At 43.7% G+C, this 13,558-nt stretch overlaps 2 protein-coding genes across 2 annotated transcripts in view; one reads left to right on the forward strand and one right to left on the reverse strand.

Annotated features, from left to right (window-relative positions):
• Window positions 1-13,558, reverse strand: part of OGDHL (oxoglutarate dehydrogenase L) — a 253,936-nt gene that overhangs the window by 144,800 nt on the left and 95,578 nt on the right. The gene's annotated exons all lie outside the window — the stretch shown is intronic.
• LOC128639859 (uncharacterized) lies at window positions 5,692-10,140 on the forward strand. The gene is made up of 2 exons (XM_053692074.1): window positions 5,692-5,905; window positions 9,484-10,140. The coding sequence occupies exons 1-2, from the start codon at window positions 5,710-5,712 to the stop codon at window positions 10,137-10,139; spliced, it is 852 nt and encodes a 283-aa protein (XP_053548049.1). The 5' UTR covers window positions 5,692-5,709; the 3' UTR covers window position 10,140.

Here is a 13,558-nt window from a genome sequence, read left to right on the forward strand (position 1 = left end):
GAACACTGCAGAGCAGATAATTCTGAAACTCTTCTAGCAGAAGAAATTGCAACTAAAAACAAAACTTTCCAAGATAATAACTTAATATCAACGGAATGTAAGGGTTCAAACGGAACCCCCTGAAGAACTGAAAGAACTAAATTGAGACTCCAAGGAGGAGTCAAAGGTTTGTAAACAGGCTTGATTCTAACCAGAGCCTGAACAAAGGCTTGAACATCTGGCACAGTTGCCAGTTTTTTGTGAAGTAACACCGACAAGGCGGAAATCTGTCCCTTCAGGGAACTTGCAGATAATCCTTTTTCCAATCCTTCTTGAAGGAAGGATAGAATCCTAGGAATCTTAACCTTGTCCCAAGGGAATCCCTTAGATTCACACCAACAGATATATTTTTTCCAAATCTTGTGGTAAATCTTTCGAGTTACAGGCTTTCTGGCCTGAACAAGAGTATCGATAACAGAATCTGAGAATCCTCGCTTCGATAAAATCAAGCGTTCAATCTCCAAGCAGTCAGCTGGAGTGAAACCAGATTCGGATGTTCGAACGGACCCTGAACAAGAAGGTCTCGTCTCAAAGGTAGCTTCCAAGGTGGAGCCGATGACATATTCACCAGATCTGCATACCAAGTCCTGCGTGGCCACGCAGGAGCTATCAAGATCACCGACGCCCTCTCCTGATTGATCCTGGCTACCAGCCTGGGGATGAGAGGAAACGGCGGGAACACATAAGCTAGTCTGAAGGTCCAAGGTGCTACTAGTGCATCCACTAGAGCCGCCTGGGGATCCCTGGATCTGGACCCGTAGCAGGGAACTTTGAAGTTCTGACGAGAGGCCATTAGATCCATGTCTGGAATGCCCCACAGCTGAGTGACTTGGGCAAAGATTTCCGGATGGAGTTCCCACTCCCCCGGATGCAATGTCTGACGACTCAGAAAATCCGCTTCCCAATTTTCCACTCCTGGGATGTGGATAGCAGACAGGTGGCAGGAGTGAGACTCCGCCCATAGAATAATCTTGGTCACTTCTTCCATCGCTAGGGAACTCCTTGTTCCCCCCTGATGGTTGATGTACGCAACAGTCGTCATGTTGTCTGATTGAAATCGTATGAACTTGGTCCTCGCTAGCTGAGGCCAAGCCTTGAGAGCATTGAATATCGCTCTCAGTTCCAGAATATTTATCGGTAGAAGAGATTCTTCCCGAGACCAAAGACCCTGAGCTTTCAGGGATCCCCAGACCGCGCCCCAGCCCATCAGACTGGCGTCGGTCGTGACAATGACCCACTCTGGTCTGCGGAATGTCATCCCTTGTGACAGGTTGTCCAGGGACAGCCACCAACGGAGTGAGTCTCTGGTCCTCTGATTTACTTGTATCTTTGGAGACAAGTCTGTATAGTCCCCATTCCACTGACTGAGCATGCACAGTTGTAATGGTCTTAGATGAATGCGCGCAAAAGGAACTATGTCCATTGCCGCTACCATCAACCCGATCACTTCCATGCACTGAGCTACGGAAGGAAGAGGAACGGAATGAAGTATCCGACAAGAGTCCAGAAGTTTTGTTTTTCTGGCCTCTGTTAGAAAAATCCTCATTTCTGAGGAGTCTATAATTGTTCCCAAGAAGGGAACCCTTGTTGACGGGGATAGAGAACTCTTTTCCACGTTCACTTTCCAGCCGTGAGATCTGAGAAAGGCCAGGACGATGTCCGTGTGAGCCTTTGCTTGAGGGAGGGACGACGCTTGAATCAGAATGTCGTCCAGGTAAGGTACTACTGCAATGCCCCTTGGTCTTAGCACCGCTAGAAGGGACCCTAGTACCTTTGTGAAAATCCTTGGAGCAGTGGCTAATCCGAAAGGAAGCGCCACAAACTGGTAATGTTTGTCCAGGAATGCAAACCTTAGGAACCGATGATGTTCCTTGTGGATAGGAATATGTAGATACGCATCCTTTAAATCCACCGTGGTCATGAATTGACCTTCCTGGATGGAAGGAAGGATAGTTCGAATGGTTTCCATCTTGAACGATGGAACCTTGAGAAATTTGTTTAAGATCTTGAGATCTAAGATTGGTCTGAACGTTCCCTCTTTTTTGGGAACTATGAACAGATTGGAGTAGAACCCCATCCCTTGTTCTCTTAATGGAACAGGATGAATCACTCCCATTTTTAACAGGTCTTCTACACAATGTAAGAACGCCTGTCTTTTTATGTGGTCTGAAGACAACTGAGACCTGTGGAACCTCCCCCTTGGGGGAAGTCCCTTGAATTCCAGAAGATAACCCTGGGAGACTATTTCTAGCGCCCAAGGATCCAGAACATCTCTTGCCCAAGCCTGAGCGAAGAGAGAGAGTCTGCCCCCCACCAGATCCGGTCCCGGATCGGGGGCCAATATTTCATGCTGTCTTGGTAGCAGGGGCAGGTTTCTTGGCCTGCTTTCCCTTGTTCCAGCCTTGCATTGGTCTCCAAGCTGGCTTGGCTTGAGAAGTATTACCCTCTTGCTTAGAGGACGTAGCACTTTGGGCTGGTCCGTTTTTACGAAAGGGACGAAAATTAGGTCTATTTTTTGCCTTGAAAGGCCGATCCTGAGGAAGGGCGTGGCCCTTACCCCCAGTGATATCAGAGATAATCTCTTTCAAGTCAGGGCCAAACAGCGTTTTCCCCTTGAAAGGAATGTTTAGTAGCTTGTTCTTGGAAGACGCATCAGCCGACCAAGATTTCAACCAAAGCGCTCTGCGCGCCACAATAGCAAACCCAGAATTCTTAGCCGCTAACCTAGCCAATTGCAAAGTGGCGTCTAGAGTGAAAGAATTAGCCAATTTGAGAGCATTGATTCTGTCCATAATCTCCTCATAAGGAGGAGAATCACTATCGAGCGCCTTTATCAGTTCATCAAACCAGAAAAATGCGGCTGTAGTGACAGGGACAATGCATGAAATGGGTTGTAGAAGGTAACCCTGCTGAACAAACATCTTTTTAAGCAAACCTTCTAATTTTTTATCCATAGGATCTTTGAAAGCACAACTATCCTCTATGGGTATAGTGGTGCGTTTGTTTAAAGTAGAAACCGCTCCCTCGACCTTGGGGACTGACTGCCATAAGTCCTTTCTGGGGTCGACCATAGGAAACAATTTTTTAAATATGGGGGGAGGGACGAAAGGAATACCGGGCCTTTCCCATTCTTTATTAACAATGTCCGCCACCCGCTTGGGTATAGGAAAAGCTTCTGGGAGCCCCGGCACCTCTAGGAACTTGTCCATTTTACATAGTTTCTCTGGGATGACTAACTTTTCACAATCATCCAGAGTGGATAATACCTCCTTAAGCAAAATGCGGAGATGTTCCAACTTAAATTTAAATGTAATCACATCAGGTTCAGCCTGATGAGAAATGTTCCCTGAATCAGTAATTTCTCCCTCAGACAAAACCTCCCTGGCCCCCTCAGATTGGGTTAGGGGCCCTTCAGAGATATTAATATCAGCGTCGTCATGCTCTTCAGTATCTAAAACAGAGCAGCCACGCTTACGCTGACAAGGGTTCATTTTGGCTAAAATGTTTTTGACAGAATTATCCATTACAGCCGTTAATTGTTGCATAGTAAGGAGTATTGGCGCGCTAGATGTACTAGGGGCCTCCTGAGTGGGCAAGACTCGTGTAGACGAAGGAGGGAATGATGCAGTACCATGCTTACTCCCCTCACTTGAGGAATCATCTTGGGCATCATTGTCATTGTCACATAATTCACATTTATTTAAATGAATAGGAATTCTGGCTTCCCCACATTCAGAACACAGTCTATCTGGTAGTTCAGACATGTTAAACAGGCATAAACTTGATAACAAAGTACAAAAAACGTTTTAAAATAAAACCGTTACTGTCACTTTAAATTTTAAACTGAACACACTTTATTACTGCAATTGCGAAAAAACATGAAGGAATTGTTCAAAATTCACCAAATTTTCACCACAGTGTCTTAAAGCCTTAAAAGTATTGCACACCAAATTTGGAAGCTTTAACCCTTAAAATAACGGAACCGGAGCCGTTTTTAACTTTAACCCCTTTACAGTCCCTGGTATCTGCTTTGCTGAGACCCAACCAAGCCCAAAGGGGAATACGATACCAAATGACGCCTTCAGAAGTCTTTTCTAAGTATCAGAGCTCCTCTCACATGCGACTGCATGCCATGCCTCTCAAAAACAAGTGCGCAACACCGGCGCGAAAATGAGACTCTGCCTATGCTTTGGGAAAGCCCCTAAAGAATAAGGTGTCTAAAACAGTGCCTGCCGATATTATTATATCAAAAAACCCAAATAAAATGATTCCTCAAGGCTAAATATGTGTTAATAATGAATGGATTTAGCCCAGAAAAAGTCTACAGTCTTAATAAGCCCATGTGAAGCCCTTATTTACAATCGTAATAAACATGGCTTACCGGATCCCATAGGGAAAATGACAGCTTCCAGCATTACATCGTCTTGTTAGAATGTGTCATACCTCAAGCAGCAAGAGACTGCACACTGTTCCCCCAACTGAAGTTAATTGCTCTCAACAGTCCTGTGTGGAACAGCCATGGATTTTAGTTACGGTTGCTAAAATCATTTTCCTCATACAAACAGAAATCTTCATCTCTTTTCTGTTTCTGAGTAAATAGTACATACCAGCACTATTTCAAAATAACAAACTCTTGATTGAATAATGAAAAACTACAGTTAAACACTAAAAAACTCTAAGCCATCTCCGTGGAGATGTTGCCTGTACAACGGCAAAGAGAATGACTGGGGTAGGCGGAGCCTAGGAGGGATCATGTGACCAGCTTTGCTGGGCTCTTTGCCATTTCCTGTTGGGGAAGAGAATATCCCACAAGTAAGGATGACGCCGTGGACCGGACACACCTATGTTGGAGAAAGAAAGGTGAGGGTTTGATTGTATCAGGGCCGATTGAAATACCTCAGGCAGTTCCAGAACAGTTACATAATGTTTCTAAGTCGGCTCATTTTTTAAGACCTTGCAATAATACGGAAAATTCAGGCTTATCGGGTGTTAGACGAGAGGGTTGAAAGGCCTGAAGCCAGCGATAGTCATCATGATACCGAGGTTGATAACGGTGTGGTAGAATTAGATTTATATTTAGATTCTTCTGAGGAGGATTTTATTCCTCCTTCTCCCAATGTAGTTAACACTATTAGCCAGTTTAATACGTCAGTCAGGGTCACGGGTGATCCAGTTTTAAAGGGCGAGTTAAGAAATTTGAGGGATAGGAATGTTGAAGTAATTAAAAATTTACCTGTCACTAATGATGTTTTTCTTTTAGATGGGAATGAAACTGGGCCACGGCCTGAGAATTCCCAGGGTCTTTTAATGGTGGGAAATGACGGCCTAAGTGGGGAGGCTTATGGCCTTCAGGAATCTTGGACGGAAAATATCAGGCTGGATATTGAGGACGGCGTTCCAGGGGTGGAACGTTTTAATGCAAAGGGAGAAGAAACAAGGGTGAGTACGGCCAACAATTTTAATTTTGGTCTTCAGGGCATGATGGGTCAGAGTATTAATAATGCATGTCATAGCTCGGTTAACTCTGTTCAACGTCCAAACAGGTCTGGGATTGGGAGAATACAAGGTAGAGGTAGACAACGCAAGAGGTATGGGGATTTAAGGGGAGAAGGGTTTGAGGTCCCATCAGCTAAGAAGGGTAAGGGTGTTTCAGTGTATAATAGGTTGGGTATGTCTACAGCTAGTAGGGGCATTGGAATTTGGGCACCTTCTGGGGGTTTGTCACATGTTTCTTTTTTACAGACGGAAAAAGGGCAGCAATTAATGACTAACACGGATCCCAGGGCTACTGGTTTCCAGAATACAGAGAAGGTTACGGCTGCATCTCAAAGGATTCAGTCTGCAGTGCCTCAGGACCCGAGTACAGGTAATGAGGGATCCGGTGTTGTGAATCTGAATGTGGGGGTTGATACAGTTGGTGTGCATGCTGATCCCTTATCTATAACTGTTGTAGCAGGTTTAAGGGACTTGTTAGCCAAATTAGAAGGTACAAAAGTCACGGGGGGAGTCGCCAATTCATGGGTTCCCACAGAATTGGTTAACCAAAATAGGGTATTAGGGATTGGTGGTGAGGGAATAAAGGATGTAGGGTCAGTACCCCAATCTCAAATGGTCGGTTTATCTCAGCAAAAGGGGACTAATGTTGATAACAAAACGGATGGGGGTCCTGAGCTGAAGATTGCTGACACGGCTTTGGCCAGGTCTTGTTTGTGTTCTATTGGGCCTTTGGGCATGCATTTGACGGTAGAGTTAAGAGAAAAGATTTACAAGAGAGATTTTATTGAATTATTTTCCCTCCTTCCTCTTGATCAGTCTTTTGAGATACCTGAAGATTCAAAAAAGGATTCGGCCAAGAAGGAAGAGGAGGAAAGGAAAAGACGTTACAGAAAATTACCAAAAACATTTACTAACTGGTTCCAGGCTTTTGTTATTTATGCTAGTGTATTTGCTGTTAAGTTCCCGGATCAAGGAGCGGCCCTCTTTTGTTATTTAGATGAAATTGCAGCTGCTCAGAGAACATATGGTGGTATGGCTTGGTGGTATTATGATGAACAATTTAGACAACGTTTGTTGGTTAAGCCTGAGATGAAATGGGATGATCGTGATATGGGTCTATGGCTAAAAGTGATGACTCCGTTAAGGTCTTCGCAGCCCTTTCGAGGGAGTGCCGGCGGATCTCTTCAAAACGGTTCGTCGGCAACAGCCAAAAAAGGTTTCTGTTTTGCTTTCAATGAAAAGTTCTGTAAATGGGGAGCATCATGTAAATTCAGACACGAATGTTCTGGGTGTGGTGGATCCCACCCTTCCAGTAAGTGTTTCAAAAAGAACAAATTGGGAGGAACACAGGAGCTCCCTGAAAAAGGGACTAACTCCGGTGAGGCTAAGCGAGATGGAGCTGTGGCTCGTACTTTACGCTAAACAGAAAGGTTGTGGTGATAAGGCCTTGTTGTTGCTACATGGTTTTGAGTTTGGTTTCAGAATTCCATCTTCGGGAGGCGTTGTTCATTACAGGGGTAACCTTAAGTCTGCTAGGGAATGGCCTGAGGTTGTTAGGAGTAAGCTTGAGAAGGAGGTTTCTTTGGGTCGAATGGCAGGTCCTTTTAAAATATCTCCTATCCCCCATTTGCGTATTTCTCCTTTAGGAGTGGTTCCTAAGAAAGAGCCTGGTAAATTTCGTTTAATTCACCACTTATCATTTCCAAAAGGTGGATCTGTTAATGATGATATTCCGGATGAATTATCGTCTGTGTCTTATACATCATTTGACATGGCGGTTAAGTTGGTCAGAGAGGCTGGGCAATTCGCTTTAATGGCTAAAATAGATATTGAGGCGGCTTTTCGGTTACTTCCAGTTCATCCTTCTTCACATTATTTGCTGGGTTGTTGCTTTGAGGGTTTTTTCTACATTGACTTATGTCTCCCGATGGGTTGTTCTATTTCTTGTTCTCTGTTTGAATGCTTTAGTTCATTTTTGGAATGGGTTGTTAAATTCAGGTCTGGATTTTCTTCAGTAGTTCATTATCTGGATGATTTTCTTTTTGTTGGTCCCCATGATTCGGACGTTTGTTTGAAATTAAGGGATTGTTTTTATTCAATGGCATCTGATTTTGGGGTTCCTATTGCAATGGAAAAATCTGAGGGTCCAGTTACGGCCCTTAAATTTCTGGGTATTACAATAGATTCTGAAAGTATGGAATGTAGGCTGCCTCTGGAAAAGATTGTGGATTTGTCAGAAATGATTCAGCAATTTTTGGCGGTCCGTAAGGTGACTTTGAGAAAAATGCAATCTTTACTTGGAAAGTTGAATTTTGCTTGCAGAATCATTCCTATTGGTAGAGTTTTTTCTAGAAGAATGTCATTGGCTACGTCTGGTGTTAGTAAGCCTCATCATTTTGTAAGGATTAAAAAAAGGTCACAAGGATGATTTGAAGGTTTGGTTGGAATTCCTTAAAAATTTTAATGGTGTTGCAATATTCATGGAAGCTAGGGTCTCTAATGTTGATTTGGATTTGATAACTGATGCAGCTGGGGGTGTTGGTTTCGGGGCTTATTTTCAAGGGCATTGGTGCGCTGAAGTGTGGCCTCAAGAGTGGGTCAATTTAGGTTTAACCAAGAACCTAGTTTTCCTTGAGCTATTTCCTATTCTGGTGGCTCTGTTTGTGTGGGAAGTGGATTTGATGAATAAATCCATATTGTTTCATACAGATAATATGGGTGTTGTTTCTGCTATTAATTCTTTATCTGCATCATCATTACCAGTTTTGCGTTTATTAAGAGTGCTAGTCCTGAAATGTTTAAGTATGAATGTTTTCGTCAGGGCAAAACATATCCCTGGTAAGCTTAATTTGATAGCAGATTCTTTATCTCGTTCACAGTGGTCTCGCTTTCGAGAGTTGGCGCCTCAGGCGGACGTAGTTGGAGCGACGTTTCCCGTCCAACTTTGGAAGCTTGGGACGGAGGATTGGCTGAATTAATTAAAAAATCTTTGGCTCCAGGTACTTGGACGTCCTATGTATCAGTTTGGAAGGAATGGGAAATGTGGTTATGTCAATCTGAAATTAAAGAAGGGTATGATGATGTCACGGGTTGCTTATTGGAATGGATGTGGCATTGGGGAAAGGTGGGTTTGTCACCATCTAATATGGAAAGAAGATTGGCGGCCCTTGCTTTTAGATTTCGCTTATTAGGTTTGTCTGATGTTACAAAGGTTTTTTGGGTCCGTCAGGTTCTTAAAGGCTTGAAGAAAAAGACAAAGGTTAGAGATAAGAGAAGACCTATTACATTTTCTTTACTTCAAAAAGTTTGGGTGGTATTAGCAGAGATTTGTGCATCAAGATTTGAATTAATATTATTTAGAACGGCCTTTGTATTGGCCTTTTTTGGGGCATTTAGAGTTTCGGAATTGGTAAGCCCTAGCAAAAAAGTGTCAGGTGGTTTACAAAATGAAGATGTATTATGGAATGATAACAGAGTAGAAATATTACTGAGAAATAGTAAAACGGACATATATGGGAAAGGCAAGAACATAGTGCTATTCCCTAGCGGTGGTGAAATATGTCCATGTCAGGTAATGATGCTTTATGGGTCCATACGGCCTTTGCAGGATGGCCCTTTGTTGGTTCATTCAGACGGTTCTTTTTTATCACAATATCAATTTAGAGCCATTTTAAGAGGTTCAATTGTTTTATTGGGTCTTAATCCTTTAGAGTTTGGATCTCATTCTTTCCGGATTGGAGCGGCTACTGAAGCCGCTATGTTAGGTCTCAGAGAGGATATAGTTAAAAAGATTGGTAGATGGGGTTCAAGTCGTTATAAATCTTATGTTAGGCCTGATTTAAGGATATAAAAAAAAAAAAAAAAAAAAAAAAAAACCTTGAATAGAATGTATGTTTTGGAATGTTTGAGTTGTAATCATCCTGAACACTCCTTTTTCTCTTATTTTAGGTGTAAAGATCGTATGGGTGATGGGGCATTCGTTTATATACTGGGCCAATGCTGAGGCCAGTAAGAAAATGGGCGGCCTTCAGCTTGGGTGTCCTGTGGATCAATGGGAGGTCAAATGGTTTGGGATTAGGGGGATGTGCTGGGAACTCTTTTTTCCGTTGTTTCTAGATTTTGGCAGAATGTTTCCTCGTCCTCAGGTTTTGATAGTGCATTTGGGGGGAAATGATTTAGGTATGATTCCTCAAAAGGAACTAGTTAGAAGAATCAAAAGAGATCTGGGCAACATAAAGGAACTTCATCCTGAAATCAAAATAATTTGGTCACAGATTACTCCTAGGTTGGTTTGGAGATCAGCGAGGGATTATGATAGGCTAGAAAAGAGTCGTAAAAAAATTAACAAAATAATTAGCTCTTTTGTTAAGAGGTTGGGGGGAGGCGTAGTTTTCCACCCAGATTTTGAAGTAGATGGAGCTGAGGAATTTTATTTAAAAGATGGTGTTCATTTTAACCAATTTGGGCTGCAGCTATTTATTTTCGATATAAAAGAAGCTTTGGGAAAAATATTGGGTTTGGCGGGACTGGGCTGTTCGGTCAGTCCAGTCGGTGGCGGGGGTGCTAGTTCCCAGACAAATATGGTACGCAATATGGCCAAGTGATTTGGAGGATTTTAAGTAGTTGCCTCTCCATGGGGTGAGTGGACAACTGGTTTTATAGGGGCAAGGGGTTCCCTATTAAAGTTTAGGTGTACTTGGACGGACTCAACAGGGATATAGCTGAGTCCAGTTGTTGAATAACGGCCATCTTGTTTTTGTGGGTTTGGGAACTAGCACCGCTGTGGTTTATGTTTTATTTGTCAGTAATGTTATTTATGAACATCAGGTATGTTCTGTGGAAAAATGTTTGAGAATGTTTGAAAATATTTATTACTCAATATTTAAATTGTGTTGTTAATAAAATGGCTGCGGCCAAATTTTATACCAAAGCTGTGTGTAACTCTTTTATTTATGTTATTATTTTAACTTATAATGGTTATAAGATTAAGGCCGGGGATTGACGACTTTAAAGGTCATGTAAGGGTTCAAACGGAACCCCCTGAAGAACTGAAAGAACTAAGTTGAGACTCCAAGGAGGAGTCAAAGGTTTGTAAACAGGCTTGATTCTAACCAGAGCCTGAACAAAGGCTTGAACATCTGGCACAGCTGCCAGCTTTTTGTGAAGTAACACAGACAAGGCAGAAATCTGTCCCTTCAAGGAACTTGCAGATAATCCTTTCTCCAATCCTTCTTGAAGAAAGGATAGAATCTTAGGAATTTTTACCTTGTCCCAAGGGAATCCTTTAGATTCACACCAACAGATATATTTTTTCCATATTTTGTGGTAAATTTTTCTAGTTACAGGCTTTCTGGCCTGAACAAGAGTATCAATAACAGAATCTGAGAACCCTCGTTTTGATAAGATCAAGCGTTCAATCTCCAAGCAGTCAGTTGGAGTGAGACCAGATTCGGATGTTCGAACGGACCTTGAACAAGAAGGTCTCGTCTCAAAGGTAGCTTCCATGGTGGAGCCGATGACATATTCACCAGATCTGCATACCAAGTCCTGCGTGGCCACGCAGGAGCTATCAAGATCACCGATGCCCTCTCCTGATTGATCCTGGCTACCAGCCTGGGGATGAGACGAAACGGCGGGAATACATAAGCTAGTTTGAAGGTCCAAGGTGCTACTAGTGCATCTACTAGAGTCGCCTTGGGATCCCTGGATCTGGACCCGTAGCAAGGAACCTTGAAGTTCTGACGAGAGGCCATCAGATCCATGTCTGGAATGCCCCACAGTTGAGTAATTTGGGCAAAGATTTCCGGATGGAGTTCCCACTCCCCCGGATGTAATGTCTGACGACTCAGAAAATCCGCTTCCCAATTTTCCACTCCTGGGATGTGGATTGCAGACAGGTGGCAGGAGTGAGTCTCCGCCCATTGAATGATTTTGGTCACTTCTTCCATCGCCAGGGAACTCCTTGTTCCCCCCTGATGGTTGATGTACGCAACAGTCGTCATGTTGTCTGATTGAAACCGTATGAACTTGGCCTTTGCTAGCTGAGGCCAAGCCTTGAGAGCATTGAGTATCGCTCTCAGTTCCAGAATATTTATCGGTAGAAGAGATTCTTCCCGAGACCAAAGACCCTGAGCTTTCAGGGGTCCCCAGACCGCGCCCCAGCCCATCAGACTGGCGTCGGTCGTGACAATGACCCACTCTGGCCTGCGGAAGTTCATCCCTTGTGACAGGTTGTCCAGAGACAGCCACCAACGGAGTGAATCTCTGGTCCTCTGATTTACTTGTATCGTCGGAGACAAGTCTGTATAGTCCCCATTCCACTGACTGAGCATGCACAGTTGTAATGGTCTTAGATGAATGCGCGCAAAAGGAACTATGTCCATTGCCGCTACCATCAAACCTATTACTTCCATGCACTGCGCTATGGAAGGAAGAGGAACGGAATGAAGTGTTTGACAAGAGTTTAGAAGTTTTGTTTTTCTGGCCTCTGTCAGAAAAATCCTCATTTCTAAGGAGTCTATTATTGTTCCCAAGAAGGGAACCCTCGTTGACGGAGATAGAGAACTCTTTTCTACGTTCACTTTCCATCCGTGAGATCTGAGAAAGGCCAGGACTATGTCCGTGTGAGCCTTTGCTTGAGGAAGGGACGACGCTTGAATCAGAATGTCGTCCAAGTAAGGTACTACTGCAATGCCCCTTGGTCTTAGCACCGCTAGAAGGGACCCTAGTACCTTTGTGAAAATCCTTGGAGCAGTGGCTAATCCGAAAGGAAGTGCCACGAACTGGTAATGCTTGTCCAGGAATGCGAACCTTAGGAACCGATGATGTTCCTTGTGGATAGGAATATGTAGATACGCATCCTTTAAATCCACCGTGGTCATGAATTGACCTTCCTGGATGGAAGGAAGAATTGTTCGAATGGTTTCCATTTTGAACGATGGAACCTTGAGAAACTTGTTTAGGATCTTGAGATCTAAGATTGGTCTGAACGTTCCCTCTTTTTTGGGAACTACGAACAGATTGGAGTAGAACCCCATCCCTTGTTCCCCTAATGGAACAGGATGAATTACTCCCATTTTTAACAGGTCTTCCACACAATGTAAGAATGCCTGTTTTTTTATGTGGTCTGAAGACAATTGAGACCTGTGGAACCTCCCCCTTGGGGGAAGCCCCTTGAATTCCAGAAGATAACCTTGGGAGACTATTTCTAGTGCCCAAGGATCCAGAACATCTCTTGCCCAAGCCTGAGCGAAGAGAGAGAGTCTGCCCCCCACCAGATCCGGTCCCGGATCGGGGGCCAACATTTCATGCTGTCTTGGTAGCAGTGGCAGGTTTCTTGGCCTGCTTTCCCTTGTTCCAGCCTTGCATTGGTCTCCAGGCTGGCTTGGCTTGAGAAGTATTACCCTCTTGCTTAGAGGACGTAGCAGTTGGGGCTGGTCCGTTTCTACGAAAGGGACGAAAATTAGGTTTATTTTTGGCCTTGAAAGACCTATCCTGAGGAAGGGCGTGGCCCTTACCCCCAGTGATATCAGAGATAATCTCTTTCAAGTCAGGGCCAAACAGCGTTTTCCCCTTGAAAGGAATGTTAAGCAATTTGTTCTTGGAAGACGCATCCGCTGACCAAGATTTCAACCAAAGCGCTCTGCGCGCCACAATAGCAAACCCAGAATTTTTCGCCGCTAACCTAGCCAATTGCAAAGTGGCGTCTAGGGTGAAAGAATTAGCCAATTTGAGAGCACGGATTCTGTCCATAATCTCCTCATAAGGAGGAGAATCACTAGTGATCGCCTTTTCTAGCTCATCGAACCAGAAACACGCGGCTGTAGTGACAGGGACAATGCATGAAATTGGTTGTAGAAGGTAACCTTGCTGAACAAACATCTTTTTAAGCAAACCTTCTAATTTTTTATCCATAGGATCTTTGAAAGCACAACTATCTTCTATGGGTATAGTGGTGCGTTTGTTTAAAGTAGAAACCGCCCCCTCGACCTTGGGGACTGTCTGCCATAAGTCCTTTCTGGGG

Source organism: Bombina bombina, chromosome 9 (assembly GCF_027579735.1).
Source record: "Bombina bombina isolate aBomBom1 chromosome 9, aBomBom1.pri, whole genome shotgun sequence".
Classification (NCBI taxonomy): domain Eukaryota; kingdom Metazoa; phylum Chordata; class Amphibia; order Anura; family Bombinatoridae; genus Bombina; species Bombina bombina.

Coding starts and splice junctions, on each gene's coding strand:
- LOC128639859 (XM_053692074.1), top strand. CDS start 5,710: ATGTCTACAGCTAGTAGGGGCATTGGAATTTGGGCACCTTCTGGGGGT. Junction 5,906..9,483: donor GCCTCAGGACCCGAGTACAG/GTAATGAGGGAT, acceptor CTCTTATTTTAG/GTGTAAAGATCGTATGGGTG.